The sequence below is a fragment of the Camelina sativa genome, chromosome 9 (genome assembly GCF_000633955.1).
Source record: "Camelina sativa cultivar DH55 chromosome 9, Cs, whole genome shotgun sequence".
Lineage (NCBI taxonomy): Eukaryota > Viridiplantae > Streptophyta > Magnoliopsida > Brassicales > Brassicaceae > Camelina > Camelina sativa.
The window spans coordinates 23285609-23303500 of NC_025693.1; the positions used below are offsets into that span (position 1 = coordinate 23285609).

The 17892-nt window shown below is 34.6% G+C and overlaps 3 protein-coding genes and 2 pseudogenes across 6 annotated transcripts; 1 reads left to right on the forward strand and 4 right to left on the reverse strand.

Annotated features, from left to right (window-relative positions):
• On the forward strand, positions 317 to 2887 carry LOC104711871 (caffeic acid 3-O-methyltransferase). The gene is made up of 4 exons (XM_010428644.2): positions 317 to 868; positions 1085 to 1421; positions 1546 to 1610; positions 2367 to 2887. Exons 1-4 carry the CDS (start codon positions 500 to 502, stop codon positions 2664 to 2666), a joined length of 1071 nt encoding a protein of 356 aa, XP_010426946.1. The 5' UTR covers positions 317 to 499; the 3' UTR covers positions 2667 to 2887.
• LOC104711872 lies at positions 2939 to 4564 on the reverse strand (annotated as a pseudogene).
• Positions 6605 to 9367, reverse strand: LOC104711874 (UDP-glycosyltransferase 73C7). 4 transcript variants are annotated; one of them, XM_019229307.1, is made up of 2 exons: positions 8919 to 9367; positions 6605 to 7961 (listed from the first exon to the last, which is right to left on the reverse strand). In XM_019229307.1, the coding sequence occupies exons 1-2, from the start codon at positions 9218 to 9220 to the stop codon at positions 6788 to 6790; spliced, it is 1476 nt and encodes a 491-aa protein (XP_019084852.1). In that variant the 5' UTR covers positions 9221 to 9367; the 3' UTR covers positions 6605 to 6787. The 4 variants fall into 4 exon arrangements, with proteins under 4 accessions (XP_019084852.1, XP_019084853.1, XP_019084854.1 ...); XM_019229308.1 differs by having other exon boundaries at positions 6605 to 7921; positions 8879 to 9367; XM_019229309.1 differs by having other exon boundaries at positions 6605 to 7693; positions 8651 to 9365.
• On the reverse strand, positions 9380 to 11809 carry LOC104711873 (pentatricopeptide repeat-containing protein At3g53170). The gene is made up of 4 exons (XM_010428646.2): positions 11286 to 11809; positions 10111 to 11206; positions 9887 to 9998; positions 9380 to 9802 (listed from the first exon to the last, which is right to left on the reverse strand). Exons 1-3 carry the CDS (start codon positions 11658 to 11660, stop codon positions 9970 to 9972), a joined length of 1500 nt encoding a protein of 499 aa, XP_010426948.1. The 5' UTR covers positions 11661 to 11809; the 3' UTR covers positions 9380 to 9802; positions 9887 to 9969.
• Positions 12359 to 17472, reverse strand: LOC104711875 (annotated as a pseudogene).

Sequence of the window (17892 nt, forward strand, 5' to 3'; positions counted from 1 at the left end):
AATATCTAAGATTATACTCCCTCCGTTTCATAATATAGGATGTTTAGAGAAATATTTTTGTTTCATAATATAGGATGTTTTCAACTTTTTATACAACTTTTAGATTAAATTTATATTTTATATTATGCAGATTTGTTTGTGATTGGTTAAACTTTTCAAAAATAACTATTTCTTAATATACGTGTTTTCACTAAAACATCCTATATTTTGAAACGGAGGGAGTATATATTAACAATTTTTTTTTGGTCGGCATATTAACACCAAGAGTATAATATTTTAAGCTTTTTTCTATAATTTCAAAAGCAAGGTTTTAAAAAATCTTTAAGCTGAGAGTATAACTAAATCTTTACTGTAGTTTCCATTCCATCCCATATGGACCATACTGTATAAGGTTAACCTTGAAACCATGTGAACCTTACGTATTATATAATTCTACTCACTATTCTTTCACTCTCACATACGAGAGGAGAAGATAACAAACAAGCAAAAAAAAAAAAAAATGGAGAAGGAGAGCTCAGAGAGTAGAAACAGAGCTCGTCTCGCTATTTTGGAGCTGGCTAACATGATTAGCGTTCCCATGTCCCTCAACGCCGCTGTGAAGTTAGGCATCGCCGACGCTATTTGGAACGACGGGACCAATTCTCCTCTCTCCGCCGCCGAGATCCTCCCTCGCCTCCTTCTCCCATCTGGCGGCGGCGATCCCGAGAATCTCCAACGTATACTTCGAATGCTCACCAGCTACGGTGTCTTCTCTGAACACCTTGTCGGATCCACCGAGAGAAAATACTCTCTTACGGACGTTGGCAAAACTCTCGTCACTGACTCTGGTGGCCTCTCTTACGCAGCCTACGTCCTACAGCACCACCAGGTTTCCTATATATTCGAATTATGACAAAACTTTAATCGAACCAGTTCTTGATGGTTTAGTTTTGTAGATGAGGATAAGGTTTCGAGTTTATACTACGAATTTATAAATGTTATATGGCAAAATATTATACAGTACTTTTTTCACACTTCTCGAGAGTAGTCTATATTTCGGATAATATTTTAATAAGTAACTAATAGTGAAAGTAACATTTTAAAGGATGCCTTGATGCGAGCATGGCCACTAGTTCACACGGCAGTGGTAGAGCCGGAGACAGAACCGTACGTGAAAGCCAACGGCGAGGGAGCATACGTGCAGTATGGGAAAAACGAGGAGATGAACGGTCTGATGCTGAAGGCAATGTCCGGGGTATCTGTGCCGTTCATGAAAGCTATATTGGACGGCTACGATGGGTTTAAATCCGTTGAGCGTTTGGTTGACGTAGGAGGTAGCGCAGGGGATTGTCTCCGCATGATCCTTGAACAGTTTCCTAACGTCCGTGAAGGGATTAATTTTGATTTGCATGAGGTTGTTGCCAAAGCCCCCACTATTCCTGGTGAGATTTAGTGTGTTTGTATTAATTAGAAGTATTATATTTACGTTATTTATTTCTTGAAAACAAAAACAAGTTACTTTATGTAATACTAGTACTAATCGATGATATTACCGTGTGGTGTTAGGAGTGATTCACGTGGGTGGGGATATGTTCCAATCAATTCCTACCGGTGAAGCAATCTTCATGAAGGTTCGTTGTTACATTGTTGTCACGAGAGAATACACCTACTAACATTTTTGTACATATATAATAATAGGAGTATAGGACGAATACTATTTTTCCTCTGTATATTTTTAAGGTTTATTATATATATTGATCAGTATAGGTATATAACGCTGATCACACAAAAGATCATAGTTTAGTTAGGTATAACCGTATAATAATATATATCTTTGGTAGTATATAGGCTTAGTTTATCGTTAGATCATGCGACTGGTCACCTTTATTTTATTTAAGATCGTTTAAATACTAGTAATACATTTATCAAACCAAAAACGTGTGAGCTAGCTAGAATCATGCGTGGGTAGGATCTGATATGTTTGGTGAAAGAACAATACAAACAAATACACATTTCTTGCTTTCGCTGGTCCCAAAATGAATGGCTGTGAATTTTCAAGCTGTTTTTGGTTTTAGATTTTTCAAAAATCTACTTTAAAGCCAATCAAGATTATGCAAAAATTAGTTTTCCCAAAAATTAGGGAATCCAGATTTTGTGGGTTTTTGTAGATTTTAAAAGAAAAACCAAAATCTATATTTTACTAGTTTTTCATTTATAATCGTGACTTGAATTCTTTTTTCTATTTTTCTAATTTTTTTAATAATTTTTAACACAAAATTTGAAAACCATAAACCAAAATCTAAAAACTAAAAACTAGAATTCAAAAACACCTTAAAAAACTTGTAAACATTCATGGTCATAATGTTGTTGTCCTGCTGAGTGCACAGTGGGTGTTAACGACATGGACGGATGAAGAATGCAAGCAGATAATGAAGAATTGCTACAATGCATTACCTGTTGGAGGAAAGCTAATCGCGTGTGAGCCTGTCTTGCCTAAGGAAACCGATGATAGCCACCGGACTCGTGCCTTGTTAGAAGGCGACATCTTTGTCATGACCATCTATAGAACCAAAGGTAAGCATAGAACCGAAGAAGAGTTTAAAGAGCTTGGTCTCTCTGCAGGATTCACTACTTTTCGACCTTTCTACATTGATTACTTCTACACCATCTTGGAGTTTCAGAAGTAATATCCTAAAAGCATTGATCTTTCCGTATTTCTAAAAGCTTTGAAATCATGAATCAAGGAGGCCTCTTTGTTGAGAATCTCTAATAAATAATTTTTCATCAAGTTGTAATAATGCAAAAGACTATTTCTAAATTTCACTTTTCAACTGCATCCTTAAAGGGATTATTCATAAATTTCATCTTTGGAGAAAAGGAAAAAAAAAAACCTTTGATGATTGCGAGATATGTGACTTTATAATTTATATGTTGTTATAAATTAAATGCCTCTATTTGAATTTGTTTTCTTTGGAATTTTTTTTTTCCTTAGGTATTATATTCTTATAAATTTATATCAGCTTAGACACTATATTTATTTAACTACTCGAGACTCAATTGCTCTAAAACATCTTGCATTAAAATTGAAACGTTAATACTCGAAGATCCCTTTTCATTCACAGCCTTTTTCGCCATTACTGCAAGTTCTTGAATACGTCTCCTTCGTCTCACAAATTCACTATCTTCATCTACACGTTGGCAATCTTCTTCCATCACAAGCTTTATAGCTTTCACAACACACTGTTTCTTGACCAACACTCCAACTCTCTCCTCGTCTCCCCATCTTACCGGACTCTCCACCCCAACCCTAACCCCGATTTTCAAAACCTCCACGACTAGTTTCTCATTGAGGAATTGTTCAGCGAACAACGGCCATGTGATCATTGGTACACCAAAACATATCGCTTCTATTGTAGAGTTCCAACCGCAGTGAGACAAAAACCCTCCGGTTGAGCCATGTGAGAGTATCATAGCCTGAGGACTCCAACCTTTTATCACTACCCCTCTTCCTCTAACTCTCTCTTCAAAGTTTTCGCGTTTTAGCCATTCATCTAGCTCATTCATGTGTCTTTCCTCGGTCTTGATTACCCAAATAAAGGGTTTTCCCGATTCTTCTAACCCTAAACCTATTTCTATCAGTTGATTAGGTATTAGTCGACATAGGCTACCTAGACAAACATATAAGACTGACCTCGGTCTCATCGAATCTAGAAACTGCAAGACCTCGGTCTCGCTTATCGCGATGTTACCGTTGTTTCCTCTGTCGAATAGGTCTGCCATATGTTCGTTGCATAAAGAAACGGGTCCAATGAACCATACCTTCTTATTGATGGCCTTAGCGTAAGCCTCTGCATAGCCAGGCTCCAATTCTTGGAAGCTATTAACAATAACTCCAAAGGATTCTGATTCAGATTCACGCATCTTGTCGCGAACATCATCCATATTTTCTAACTTCTGAAAGGCACCCGGTAACTGAGCTCTAGTTATTTCAACTTTATGTGGCATTGCTGGTATAGAGAAGGGCTCCGAGGCCGAATAAACTGACAGGTGCGGGCTGTGAAGATGGAGGTTGTGCGAACTCAAAAGAGAGAAGCAGCACATTCCATGGAACACAATCCTCGGGATTTTGAACCTCTTAGCTGTTTTTGAAGTCCAAGAAAGACATTTATCGGAGATAATGCAACTTGGAGGGATATCTTGTCGCTCAAGAAACCGTTCCAAGGGATCCTGAAGTTTATCCACAGCGTCATAGAATCTCCGTAGGAGGTCTTTGGATGGCAGAGTGTCGAGAGTCTCACAATCTTTGGGGAGACCAAATTCTTTGCAAGGAATTGGAAATGCAATGACGTTGATTTCTAGATCAGCCTCGGATCTTGCTCGGTCAACTGTCTTCGCAAACCTAGAAGCATTTTGAGGGGTTGTAACTATGGTAACGATATTGCCTTGTCTTGCAAGAATCTTTGAGATGTCGACCATGGGGATCAGATGCCCTTGAGCCATGAGAGGGACCAAAACAAAGTGAAGTCTTTTGGCTTTTGAAACTAGTTTTGATTCCATTTTTTGGGTTTAGCAAATGCTTACACATATAGAAGATACCCAAAATTACCGGCTATGAATATATACATGTGTGAATCATCTGGTGAGAGACCTTGATGAATTGGGAAAGTCATCAAAAGCTGTATATTGACTTTGAACAAGTCACAAAAAAAAAACTATTGTTTTAGAGAACCAATCATGTACCCCTCATTGTTTAACGTCTTAGTCGCTGACGGTGGTGAGTTGCGTCATTATACCATGACAATTAAACTGAGTTACATAAGAAAAGACTTCAAGGAAAATATGAGGAACTTTAAATCCTAACAAAAATTGTTGAATCCAGTGATAAGTAAAAGTTAAAATAAGCGTATGTTGTATTTTTTTGTAGTAGTGATACAAATTAAAATATTCAGTGATATCTAAGAAAAGACTATTGTAATCTTTGGTTTACTTTTTTTTTTATTTTTTTTTATAATGATTGCTAGTATTTGTTTATTATGATTTCGGTTTAAGAAGTGCAATTAGGTCAAGCTTGGGCGTAAGCCCGTACTTCCATTGATGATGGGTTTGTCCTCGCCTAAAGATAGAGAGCATTAGTTTGGTTATCACATGATTGATCACATCGTTAATATTACATATATAGGAGTTTCATTTAAATTTTCTTTCCGGTCTAGCTGGTGTTCAAGAGATTGATTTGTTATCGGTAATGAAATCAATTTTAAATTAATAATCGATTGAATTCCAACATATATCTGTACAAGAGTTCACTTTGAGTTTTAGAGATTAGACAAATTAAAAGATGTAAAATGGAACCGTCTTCAAATGGGAAATGTGGTTTAATAATTAAGTCATTAATAGCTCGTTTTAAATAAATAAACACCATCACGGCATATTTGTTCGAAGTTTCCTTTATATTTTTAATGAGTTCCGTCTGAAAAGGACATTATTTTCTTTGTTTGCATGATAAAGGACTCTTTGAAACGTTCAATTTGTGCGTTTAACTAACGAAGACCAGTTCAACTTTTGGAATATTTGATAGCATTGACGCATACCTTTGATGAGAACATATAAGCAAATATAAATATGTACACACACGCATATATATGTTGTAAAAATATCTACACACGCATATATATGTTGTATTCTTGTATGATCAATTATACATAGAGGTTGCACTTTACAATTATCTTCTGTATGATAAACGCAAACCTATGATGTCTATGTTGTAGTATTGTATTTCGAACAGTTTTTAATTAGGTGACGATTTATTTACTGTTTACAATTTGACTACGTAATCAATTTGTAAACTTTACGGTTTTAATCAACAAAAGTAAAAAAGCAAGAATTTTTAGTCTCATGCTATTAATCATCCAAAGCCACGTCCACATGTCAAAAATCAAATCACAACAACTTCTATAAGAAGATTCACATAAGTCCAGAAGTTTCAAAAACATTTCTGTGATCTTACCCTAAAGGACTAGTATCATATTTAATCTTTTTGCAGAAAACTGAATAGAGTAATATTAAAAGACGAAAAATCGATTATAAAAGTCATTCTTTGATGATAAATTGATGATCCTTCCTTGTCTTCTTTGGAATATTAGTTTTAAATCCTTGGACAACCAAAGCTTTGGATTTCCAAATCCCTGTATAATAGTATCTTATTTTCTTCATCTGATATGATATGACATGTCTTTATAACCATGTAACTTAAAGATGAATGGTGATGGTGGTCAGGACGGACAATGGATTAGTCCGCCCTAAAAATAAGACGGACAACAAATCCAACTCTATTTGTATGCAAAACGGTCTGTAGTTAGTTTGTTGCGGTTTTATTTCTGTTTCCTTTGGACCGCATCACTACGGACTATGTTTAATGAATGTTAAATAAGAAGCAGTTTAATCCACAGACGAATTTGTCCGTCCTAACCGCTACAACCATTCACATTCATATTATTAAAAGGTGACAAATTTTTATAATAAATCTAGAGAATATATTTTCTCTATATCCAGGCCTGGTGTTTTCTTTTCTTCTAGACCATATAATGGGTTTTAGTTTAATAAGAGAAACCTATATTTAAAAAAATAATGAGTATGAAACAAATTTTGTCTAGATGATAGTATTTGTTAAAAACCATCATTGTCAATTATTACAAAATAAAAATATTTTACAGCCAACTTTTTATTTTCTTTTCTCAATCAATCAACAACAATCCTACTGATCATGTCAAATATCAAATCCCAACAACAATCCTTGAGAACCATCCCATATTCAAATTTGATGCTGTTGTGATTGCTCCATTATGTCATGAATGAGCAATGTGATATTAGCATCTGAAGATCCTCCTTCGCCCAAAGCCTTATTTGCCAAGTCACTGAGTTCTTTGACTTTTCTTCTTCTCTCTTCTGCTTCTTCACTATCACCCATTAGCTCGTCCACTGCTTTTCTCACACTTTCTCTACTCACCATCACTCCTATCTCCTCTTCTTTTCCAAATTTCATCATTTTTTCTACTCCTATCTTTAACCCTGATTTTAATATCTGCACGATCAACTTCTCATTCAAGAATTGTTCAGCAGACAAAGGCCATGTCAATAATGGTACTCCTGCAGTAATTCCTTCTAGAGTCGAGTTCCATCCACAGTGAGTCAAAAACCCTCCGATGGATGCGTGTGAGAGGATGAAAACTTGCGGCGCCCAACCTTTGATCACGAGTCCTCTATCTTTGATCCGTTCTTCGAATCCGCTTTGCTGCATCCACTTTGCTAAATCCCCAAATTTTCCCCATTCTCTTATAACCCATATAAAAGGTTTACTAGATTCCTCAAGGCCTAATCCTAGCTCTTTGAGTTGAGCCAAGGGAAGATTACATAGACTGCCAAGGCAAACGTAGAGCACCGAACCAGCTTCTTGAGAGTCAAGAATTTGAAGACATTGGTCCTGACCAATAGAAGCCTTGTCTCCTCTTTTAGCTTTTTCTAACCCCAACTTATTGCACAAAGAAACAGGTCCAACGCACCAAACTTTTCCAGCCCTTGCTTTCCGATATTCTCGTGCATAATCAACCTCTAGCTCTTCAAAACTATTCACAATAACACCATAAGAGTCATCATCAGCTTCAATAATCTTGGCTGTACACTCTTTCATATTTCCTTCAACAGGCTGTAGAACAGAGACCTGAGGTTTAGTGAACTCAACTCTATCAGGCAAGTCAGGTAAATCAAAATACTCGTCATCAGATTCTATAACTTTTAAGATCCCGCTTTCTCGAACCACTTGTATACACTTGAGGCTGAAACAAGAAAATCCATGGAAGAGAAGTTTGGGGATCTTGAATTTCTTGGCAAGTCTTGAAGTGAAAGGAAGGCTCATGTCTCCAATGATGCAGCTGGGCCGCGGCTGAACCATCTCCTCCATCGCTTTCTCTACTTGCTCCTCAAGCGAGTTGGCNAATTTCATCATTTTTTCTACTCCTATCTTTAACCCTGATTTTAATATCTGCACGATCAACTTCTCATTCAAGAATTGTTCAGCAGACAAAGGCCATGTCAATAATGGTACTCCTGCAGTAATTCCTTCTAGAGTCGAGTTCCATCCACAGTGAGTCAAAAACCCTCCGATGGATGCGTGTGAGAGGATGAAAACTTGGGGCGCCCAACCTTTGATCACAAGTCCTCTACCTTTGATCCGCTCTTCGAATCCGCTTTGCTGCATCCACTTTGCTAAATCCCCATATTTTCCCCATTCTCTTATAACCCATATGAAAGGTTTCTTAGATTCCTCAAGGCCTAGTCCTAGGTCTTTCAGTTGAGCCAAGGGAAGATTACATAGACTGCCAAGGCAAACGTAGAGCACCGAACCAGCTTCTTTAGAGTCAAGAAATTGAAGACATTGGTCTTGACCAATGGAAGCCTTGTCTCCTCTTTCAGCCTTTTCTGACCCTAACTTATTGCACAAAGAAACAGGTCCAACGCACCAAACTTTTCCAGCCCTTGCTTTTCGATATTCTCTTGCATATTCAACCTCTAACTCTTCAAAACTATTCACAATAACACCATAAGAGTCATTATCAGCTTCGATAATCTTGGCCGTACTCTCTTTCATATTTCCTTCAATAAGCTGTAGCACAGAGACTTGCGGTTTAGTGAACTCAACTCTATCAGGCAAGCCAGGTAAATCGAAATACTCATCGTTAGATTCTATATCTTTTAAGATCCCGCTTTCTCGAACCACTTGTATGCACATGAGGCTGAAACAAGAAAATCCATGGAAGAGAAGTTTGGGGATCTTGAATTTCTTGGCAAGTCTTGAAGTGAAAGGAAGGCTCATGTCTCCAATGATGCAGCTGGGCCGCGGCTGAACCATCTCCTCCATCGCTTTCTCTACTTGCTCCTCAAGCGAGTTGGCAGCGTCAAAGAACTTCACCATATCGACCAGTGAAGCCAACATATCTACACTCTCGCACCCTTCTGGCAAACCCGTTTGTTGAGACGGAAACTTAACTTCAACGATGTTGATGGTCGGGAAGGAAGAGGAAGATGAGAGTGAAGTCTTGATCTTGGCTACATTTTGAGTAGTTGTGATGATAGAGACGGTCACGCCTTGACGCTGGGACAAGAGCCTAGAGATATCGACCAATGGGATCATATGACCTTGGGCCATAAAGGGTATTACGACGAAGTGAAGAGCATCATGAGAACACATTGTAAAAGATCTTAATATTAGCAAACAAATAGATCTTTCTAAAGACTTAAAAAGCAAGCCACTCTTTACAAATGTTATATATACAGCAACGATAGAGTTTAGATCATAACAAGTTTTTACCCGTCTAAAGATGCGTAAGAAAATTATATTTTACCTTACCAAGAAAACTTCAAATTGAGTTTTGATTCTAGTCGATCAAAAGAGTAGACCGACCACATATACAGTATAACAATTAGTCTGATCGTATCTGTTAATATATTCGTGTCATCATCTGTATTGAAACCTAGGAATAAAGAATTAGAATATGGCAAGCATCATGAAATGGGTCAAAAAGATGATAATTAATTAAAAGAGTTGGCGGGTCAAATAAGGTCTGCTGAATATTTTTGAGAATTAGTATATTACAATCTTCGTTAACTTTAATTTCACATCACATGATAGTAGATGTATCCGTTGATTTCTTTGTTTTGTTCATTTTATGAACAGAGCTATAAATGATGGTTTTTAATACTTACACTGACCCGAATCATTAGTAATGACCATGCGGCTCTTGGAATTATGCTAACCAACGCCCCCAAACACCTGAACAGACGGTTCCATAACTTACTTACAGGCATGAGTCTCCAATTTATCTTAAAGTTAAGAAGAGTAAAAAAGAACAGTTACCTTAAGTGATCCACTTAGTGTGAACATTTCACAACTTTCCAAAATTCTTCTGCATTAGATTGCTCAATTCACAGACCAAAGCCTCACCCCATAAGCCTCTTTTTGCTTATATCTTAAAACCCAATAAAAGAAACATAGTTAAGAAACATAACACAACCACCAATTAGAGCTGCAATACTAAGCATATATCTCTTATCCCAGTTATAATTTGTCTAAGAGGATACCTGAGTTCTCACAAGTGGATATCATTTGTTTCTCGAGTTCCCGGACTGCATCAAATATCCCATGAGCAGTGTAGGTTTTGATCATAGTAGCAAAAGTGACTTTATCAGGCTTACATTTTCTCTCTTCCATTTGTATGTACAATTCTTTCATCGTAGCCAAATCACCAGCCTCACCATATGCATTGATTATGCAATTGAAGAACGGAGTATCCAGTATCACATCAGAATTCACAATTTGCCTCAAAATCGAATCTATCTTAAAGACAAGACCAGCTCTACTATACGCGTTAACAAGCGAACAATAAGTGATTGAGTTTGGTTTCACTCCTTGATACTTCATTTTCCTGAATACATCATCCATTTTCTCAATTCTTCCAGCTTTCCCAAACGTCTCAATCACTATATTGTAAGTGACAGTCGTCAAGGAGAAAAACCTTTTCTCCATGAAATCCATAACCGAGCACATCTTCTTATACATTCCAGCTTTTCCAAACGACAAAATCAGTATATTAAACGTAGTGATGTCTGGCTGCACTCCCATGAGCTGGAACCGATTATACCAGCTCTCCATCTTTCTAATGTTACCACCATTTCCATATGACCCAATGATCGAGTTAAGCGTGAAAACATCCGGAAGAGAATCTCCATCCTCGATCATATCAGCCAGAACATTTTCCATTTCCTCAAACAAACCAGCCTTTCCATACCCATCAATAATAGTATTGTAAGTAACCGTGCTGCATCCAACTCCAAGATACGACATCTCAAGAACAATACTTTTAACCAGATCAAACCGACCAAGTTTGCAGCAACAACTGATGAGAACAGTGAAGGTAAACACATCTGGCTTACAGTCACTAACCGATTTCATATACTCAAGCGTGGCGAACGCCTTGTCAAGAAGCCCGCTTTTGCCATAAACAGCTATAAGAGATGTATACACATCAATGGTTGGTTTCAATCCTTCAGATAACATTACTTCAAAAAGCAAGCTAGCTTGATCAGGCTGTTTGCAATTCCCAAGCACTTTGAAAAGCTTTGTGTATGTTTTGCATCTTGGTTCATACCAATGCTGCTTCCTAAGAAGATTGAAAATCTATAAAGCAGAGAAATTTGGGCAAATGAGTTTCGATTAGAGTAAAGAACTTAGAAAAGAATTCAAAAGGGTACTGTACCTTTAACGCAGACTGCCATCGATTCTCTTTGATAGCTTCATCAAGTGCTTCAAGAACAGCTTTTGGCCATAAAGTTATGTACTTTTCGGAATTTGCTTTCCTCTCGACGCCTTTGACAGCAGCGTCTGCTCTCAGAATCCGGGATAACTCTTTCTTAGGATCTACTCGGTGTCTTGTTGAGATCAGACCAGAGTTTAATTTCCCAGTAGGTTCGTTGGGGCTTTTTGTCGAACACGTTGTGGGCGTTGTTGAAATAGAGGCTACACGCCGAGGACAAACCGTGGAAGATATATGTTGCCGAGAAAAGCAGAGTTTTTTAGTTTCAATGGCATAAGCGGAAGTGATCCCTTGAACATGATTCTGTATCAATTCCATCGGAGACAAAATGCGAGAGAAGATAAGGGGAGGACGAAGACGACACTGCAAATTTCGGTGTAGGGAGGAGCTAAGCTAGAAGACGATACAGTTGTTCGGCTTCATTTTTCGGTTTAGTTCAATTAGATGGTTCGGTTTACATAAGAGCAACTTTGGTAGATGACCACGGATCCAAAAAAATTAAGAAAATAACTATGTGTCAGTTTTTTTTAGTAAATGACTTTTTGTTATGGTGGGGTAGGGGTAGAGTAGTTACCAAATTAACCTTCTAATTTACAAGTTTTACAAAATCTGAAAGTTCAGTATGAGATATATTTTGTGACTGAAGAAATGCAGAGAGATAATGCTACAATAAGGCTTCGAATGGTAAAAGCAGTTCAAGCATTGCAGATCGTGCAGATCATGCAAATCATGTAGAACAAGTGTAGATCATGCTGGAAAAGTGCAGATTGTGCTGATTGAGCAGTCTAAATTATATGCTTGAATGGTAAAAGCAGATCAAACGGTGTAAATCAAATATTAAACTGTAATTTATTTAAAAACACATCCAATTCAGCAAATTTATTTAAACAAATGATAAAATTCTTGTAAAATAAACATATATTTTTTTAATATAGAATATTTTCTAAACAATTTCAAAGTTTGAAAACATTAAACACAAATTATCCAAATGCAATAAAAATAAAAATTAGAATAGTTTAATGGATATTATTTTGATTTTCCCATAGCATATCTGCAATATTTTCTCTAATGTTTGCCATTTGATCTCCATTAGTTATAGCCGTAGTCTCCATGCCACCTTCATCATTCTCTGAATTTGTGTCGCTAATATCAGTATGCTCCATTACTTCAGCAAAATCTTCATCAAAATAATTTGAAATTATGATAAAGTTATGTAGTCCCATTGTAGCCATCACCACTCTTTTTTGAACATGAGTGTTATATCTTGGAAACTCACAAAGGATCCTCCATTTCTTCTTCCAAACTCCAAATGTCCTCTCAATGACAGAACGTAGTGATGCATGACAACGATTAAATAGTTCTTGTTTGTTTCTAGGAGGAGGACCATTGTTGAACTGTGACATATGATACCTAACAACCCCATTCCGTGAAGATCTATAAGGAGCCAAAAAACCTTGTTTATTTGGATAGCCAGAATCAACTACATAATATTTGTCTGCAGGAGGCAAAGGAAATTTCAGCATCACTATCTTGTGCCATCGTGAGAACTGCTGTATCGTGACATGACCCCGGTGCTCCATTCCAAACATATGTGAACAGCATATTCAAATCACATACCCCCATTATATTAAACGAGGTTCTATCATGGCGATTCCAATACATTCCTTGGAGTTCAGGTTTAACTTTTACACATACATGAACTCCATCCATGGCTCCAACAAATCCACTAAAATATGGCCAATATCTTCGATCCATTTGCAGTCGTTCAGGTATTCGACGTAGTTCTTGTCTCGTTGGAGTCTTGATATAATCACAAGCAAGTAACTCAGTTGCTCTAAGGACTTCAAAAAACTTTCTTTGCACTGTCTCTTGCGTTCGTCCAAATCTCAATCCAACATCTCTTTGAACTTCATTGTGGCCACATATTCGTAAAAACATGGCTACTCCCTCTTCGATGCTTACATTCATTGTAGGTTGTAACCCATAACTCCTTTGTAACTTGTCACAAAATGCTCTAAAAACATCAAGTGACATTCTTAGTAATTGAAGACATGCAGCATTATCTTCTTGGACTCGACACCATATATTTCTCCATCCTAAACCGTTATCTGTTTGCACTGGACCTCTTACAAAATATCGATTATAGTATCTCAGTGACGGTTGAATTATTAACTCTTCAAATTGTTCATTTTCCAGATTCCACAACTCAACTCTCTCATCGTAGTTTAGATTGTGGGCACCTTGTGATCGCAACTGACATATACGAAATGCCTGAAATTTTATAAAGACAACATTAAACTAAATTAAATTGATGAAAATTACATTATTCAATAATAATAAAAACATAACATAACTTTTAACAACAAAGTACAAATGTTATAACTAATCATCAGATCCTGAATCACTTTGCTGATTTTCATTTAAATTTGGTCCTTCTTTATTTCCCCAAATGTTGAATAATCCTCCTCTTCTACGTGATCGTGATGTTTGCCCTCCTGATGCGTGAACCACTTCCAATAGAGATTCGTGAGCTTCCTGCCCCTCTTTGTGAACTACTTCCCCGTCTTAGTCCACCTTGTTGTTGAACTCTTGAAGCCGGAGTATGAATTGGAGGAGCATGTGGAGAATTATGTTGTAAATGATCCTGGGTGAATTCATTAGAGGGACCTGTTTCATCGTTGATATTAACGCGATACACCTCTTCATTTTCTTGTGTCTCAGGAACTTGACTTTCATCATTATCTATACCCTCATTCATTAACTCCTCTCTTCTTTGGTGCACAGAGTACTGAGACTGTGATTGTACATCATGTAAGATGAAACAACGTTGCATCACATCCCAAAAGTCAGGCGGCTTTCTTTTAAATGATTTTACGATCTTACGTACCTGTTAATAATATTACAATTTTTTAGTATACAAATTTAATGTATACTAAAGTTAATAAATTTATATTGATTGTGAAAGATATTTTAAATACTTACTTCATGATCTTTCCACCATGAATCAGATGCAGATATAATGGATGTAACAGGATCAACCGTAATTCCCGTAGAACCTTGCATAAGTTGCTTGTACTTCTTGTATTTTCTTTTTAGTTGATTAAGTTTTTCTTTGAAAAACCAATAGTTTATATTTATATTGAACTCCTTGTTGAATTTTTCAACCAAGAACTCTCTTCCAAGGGGTGTAGGATCTTTGAAGCGGTAACCATTCATGGCAATTGCTTGATCGTACAAATCAATAAATATTCTTTCTCGATTATATGTCCATTTGAAAGTTTCTTCGATCTACAAGTTTTAAATATTTTTTAAATTTATTGCAATTAAATTCTAACTAAAACTTAGACAAATGTGAAATATTATACCCGTGCTGATGTTTCTGTAGGAAAATTTGTATCTTCTTGCACGGACGAATTTCTGTTTTGTCTGCGGTTAGCCATACCTACAAATACAATTTTAAATTGATTTTTAGTTATTATATATTTCAGAAAATTTTAAAATACTAACTAATATTTTCTCACCAAAAAGTTGATAATAACTTATTTATCTTAACTTACATAAACTATTATATCTAACAATAAATCTTATAGTAAATTTTACTTATGATTGAAATAAATGATTCCAAATTTTTTTTAGAACAATATTTTACAAAACTAAGTGAGACTTATAAATAATCTACAAATTAAGTGAGATTTATAAATAATCTACAAAATCATGTGAGACATATGCATATATATTCAATATAAGAGACTTATATATATATATATATGTACTTAAAAAAATCATAAGCTTTAAAAGTTTCTGAGAAAATAGATTTACAATATTCTAAATCATTATCTAATAGTAATTATTGAGTTCATAGCACATTTGTTAATCTATAATAAAAATAATTATCTATCATTAAATCTGATTAAATAAAGATTTATGTATATAAATTTTTCTAAACATGTAATCCTATACAATATATATTCATATTATATATTAATATTAGGAGAAAATATACCCAACAATGATGAATAAATATGATAAAGTAATCTTAACTTATTTATCTTAACTTAGATAAACTATTATATCTAACAATAAATCTTATAGTAAATTTTACTTATGATTAAAATAAATGATTAAATTTTTTTTAGAACAATATTTTACAAAACTAAGTGAGACTTATAAATAATCTACAAATTAAGTGAGATTTATAAAGAATCTACAAAATTATGTGAGACATATGCATATATATTCAGTATAAGAGACTTATATATATATATATATATATATATATATACTAACTAATATTTTCTCACCAGAAAGTTGATAATGACTTATTTATCTTAAGTTAGATAAACTATTATATCTAACAATAAATCTTATAGTAAATTTTACTTATGATCGAAATAAATGATTCCAAATTTTTTTTAGAACAGTATTTTACAAAACTAAGTGAGACTTATAAATAATCTACAATTTAAGTGAGATTTATAAATAATCTACAAAATTATGTGAGACATATGCATATATATTCATTTATAATATTCTAAATGATTATCTGATAGTAATTATTGAGTTCATAGCACATTTTTTAATCTATAATAAAAATAATTATCAGTCTTTAAATCTGAGTAAATAAAGATTTATTTATATAAAATTTTCTAAACATGTAATCCTATACAATATATATTCATATTATATATTAATATTAGGAGAAAATATACCCAACAATTATGAATAAATATGATAAAGTAATCTTAACTTATTTATCTTAACTTATAGATAAAATATTATATCTAACAATAAATCTTATAGTAAATTTTACTTATGATTAAAATAAATGATTCCAAATTTTTTTAAGAACAATATTTTACAAAACTAAGTGAGACTTATAAATAATCTACAAATTAAGTAACTAATATATAACATAAATAGAACTACTAACATATTATATAACATAAATATATTTATTTATGAAATAAAAATACACACCTTTCAACAAGAAAATGTGAAAACAAAATGTGATAGAATAGAAGCTTTGATTGTCCTTTAAACTCTGCACAAAAAAAATAGATGTTACAATAAATAAATAAATTAAAAAAAAATGTTTATTTATAAAATAAGAAATACCTTTGATGGAGAGAAGATGAATAATGGAAATAGAGTTGAGAGGAATTTGAAATATTTGTTTTGTGTTGGTTGTAAAAGGGAAGAAATGGTGTGTTTTTTTTTTTTTTTTTTTCAAACTAGGGAAGAAATGGTGTGTTATATATAGAGGATAAATGTTTAAAACTGTGGGCAAAATTTTTGAACTGCCGATGGACAGCTTCAAAAAACCTGTGGGTGAATTAACTGGTGTTTCTCCTGCTTTTATGACTAAAAGACAAAAAAAAATAAACTGTCCACAGAAGAACTGCGTAACTTTATAGAAAGAAGAAAAATGTTGAATGGTGTTTTTAAGACAGAGGAACTGTAGGTGCGGGTCCCCTGTCTTTTATCAGCCACGCCATTCAAAGCCTAAGTCATAGTGAGTACTCAAATTAAAGTTGAGGTTACAGTTGGAAGAGATGGTGGTTGTAATTATTACGGAGGTGTCTATGGTGGTGAGTGAAAGTAATTATAGAGGTGGTGATAGGGTTATTTTAAAAAATAGAATGAATTATGTTTAAATTGCATGTAATTATCGTATAAATAGCATGTGATATTACAAAATAGCATTTTTAGTTGGAGTAAATAGAAAAAGCATGCGATATTATCATTTTTTGGAATATATTATGTCATTTATATAAAAAAGCACTATGAATTACAATAGTTTTCTAAAAAAAACATGATAGATAAACGCTGATACATGTAAAAATATTAAAACACATAGTTCCTCTAAAAATGTTTGCCTTGATGTTGGAGGAGATAAAGAGAATGAGAAAAGTAGAGCAGTTGGGAAAAGAGAAAACAAGATGATGGTGATAATATAGGAGATGGTGGTCGGAGGTGATGGTGATGAATTCGGTGGATAAAAGATGATGGAGAAGGCGGTAATTGTTACGGAGATGATGGTGATGAACTCGGCGGAGTGGATTTGTGTTGGTGGTGGTGAATTTTTTTTGAAGCTTTCGATTAAGAAAAAAAAAGGAGAGATGTTTATGTATTTTGATGAGAGAGAAAGAAGAAGGAAGCAAGAGGAAGAAGAATAAAGATAAACCAAAGAAGTATAATTTTGATGTACTTGGTTTGTAATAGATGACTATACTTTTAGAAATAACTAGGTGCTTCCCCACGCAACGCGTGGGTTGTGGTGTAGTTGGCACTTTCTTGTTTTTTTTTTATCTTTTTCGTTTTTTTTTTGTATTATTTCGTTTTAATTAGGCATATACGGGCTTTCCCGTCACTTTTATTTATACATTATATATTTATACCATTTCATTCAGATGTGTATAATTGTGGCGTTTATTTTTTATGAATTATGAAGTTGTTGTTTCTTGCTTTTGAGGATCCAATCTTATCATTGACTGATATTGTTTCCAATACATTTATTGTATTATAGATTTTCTAATTAACTGCTTATGTA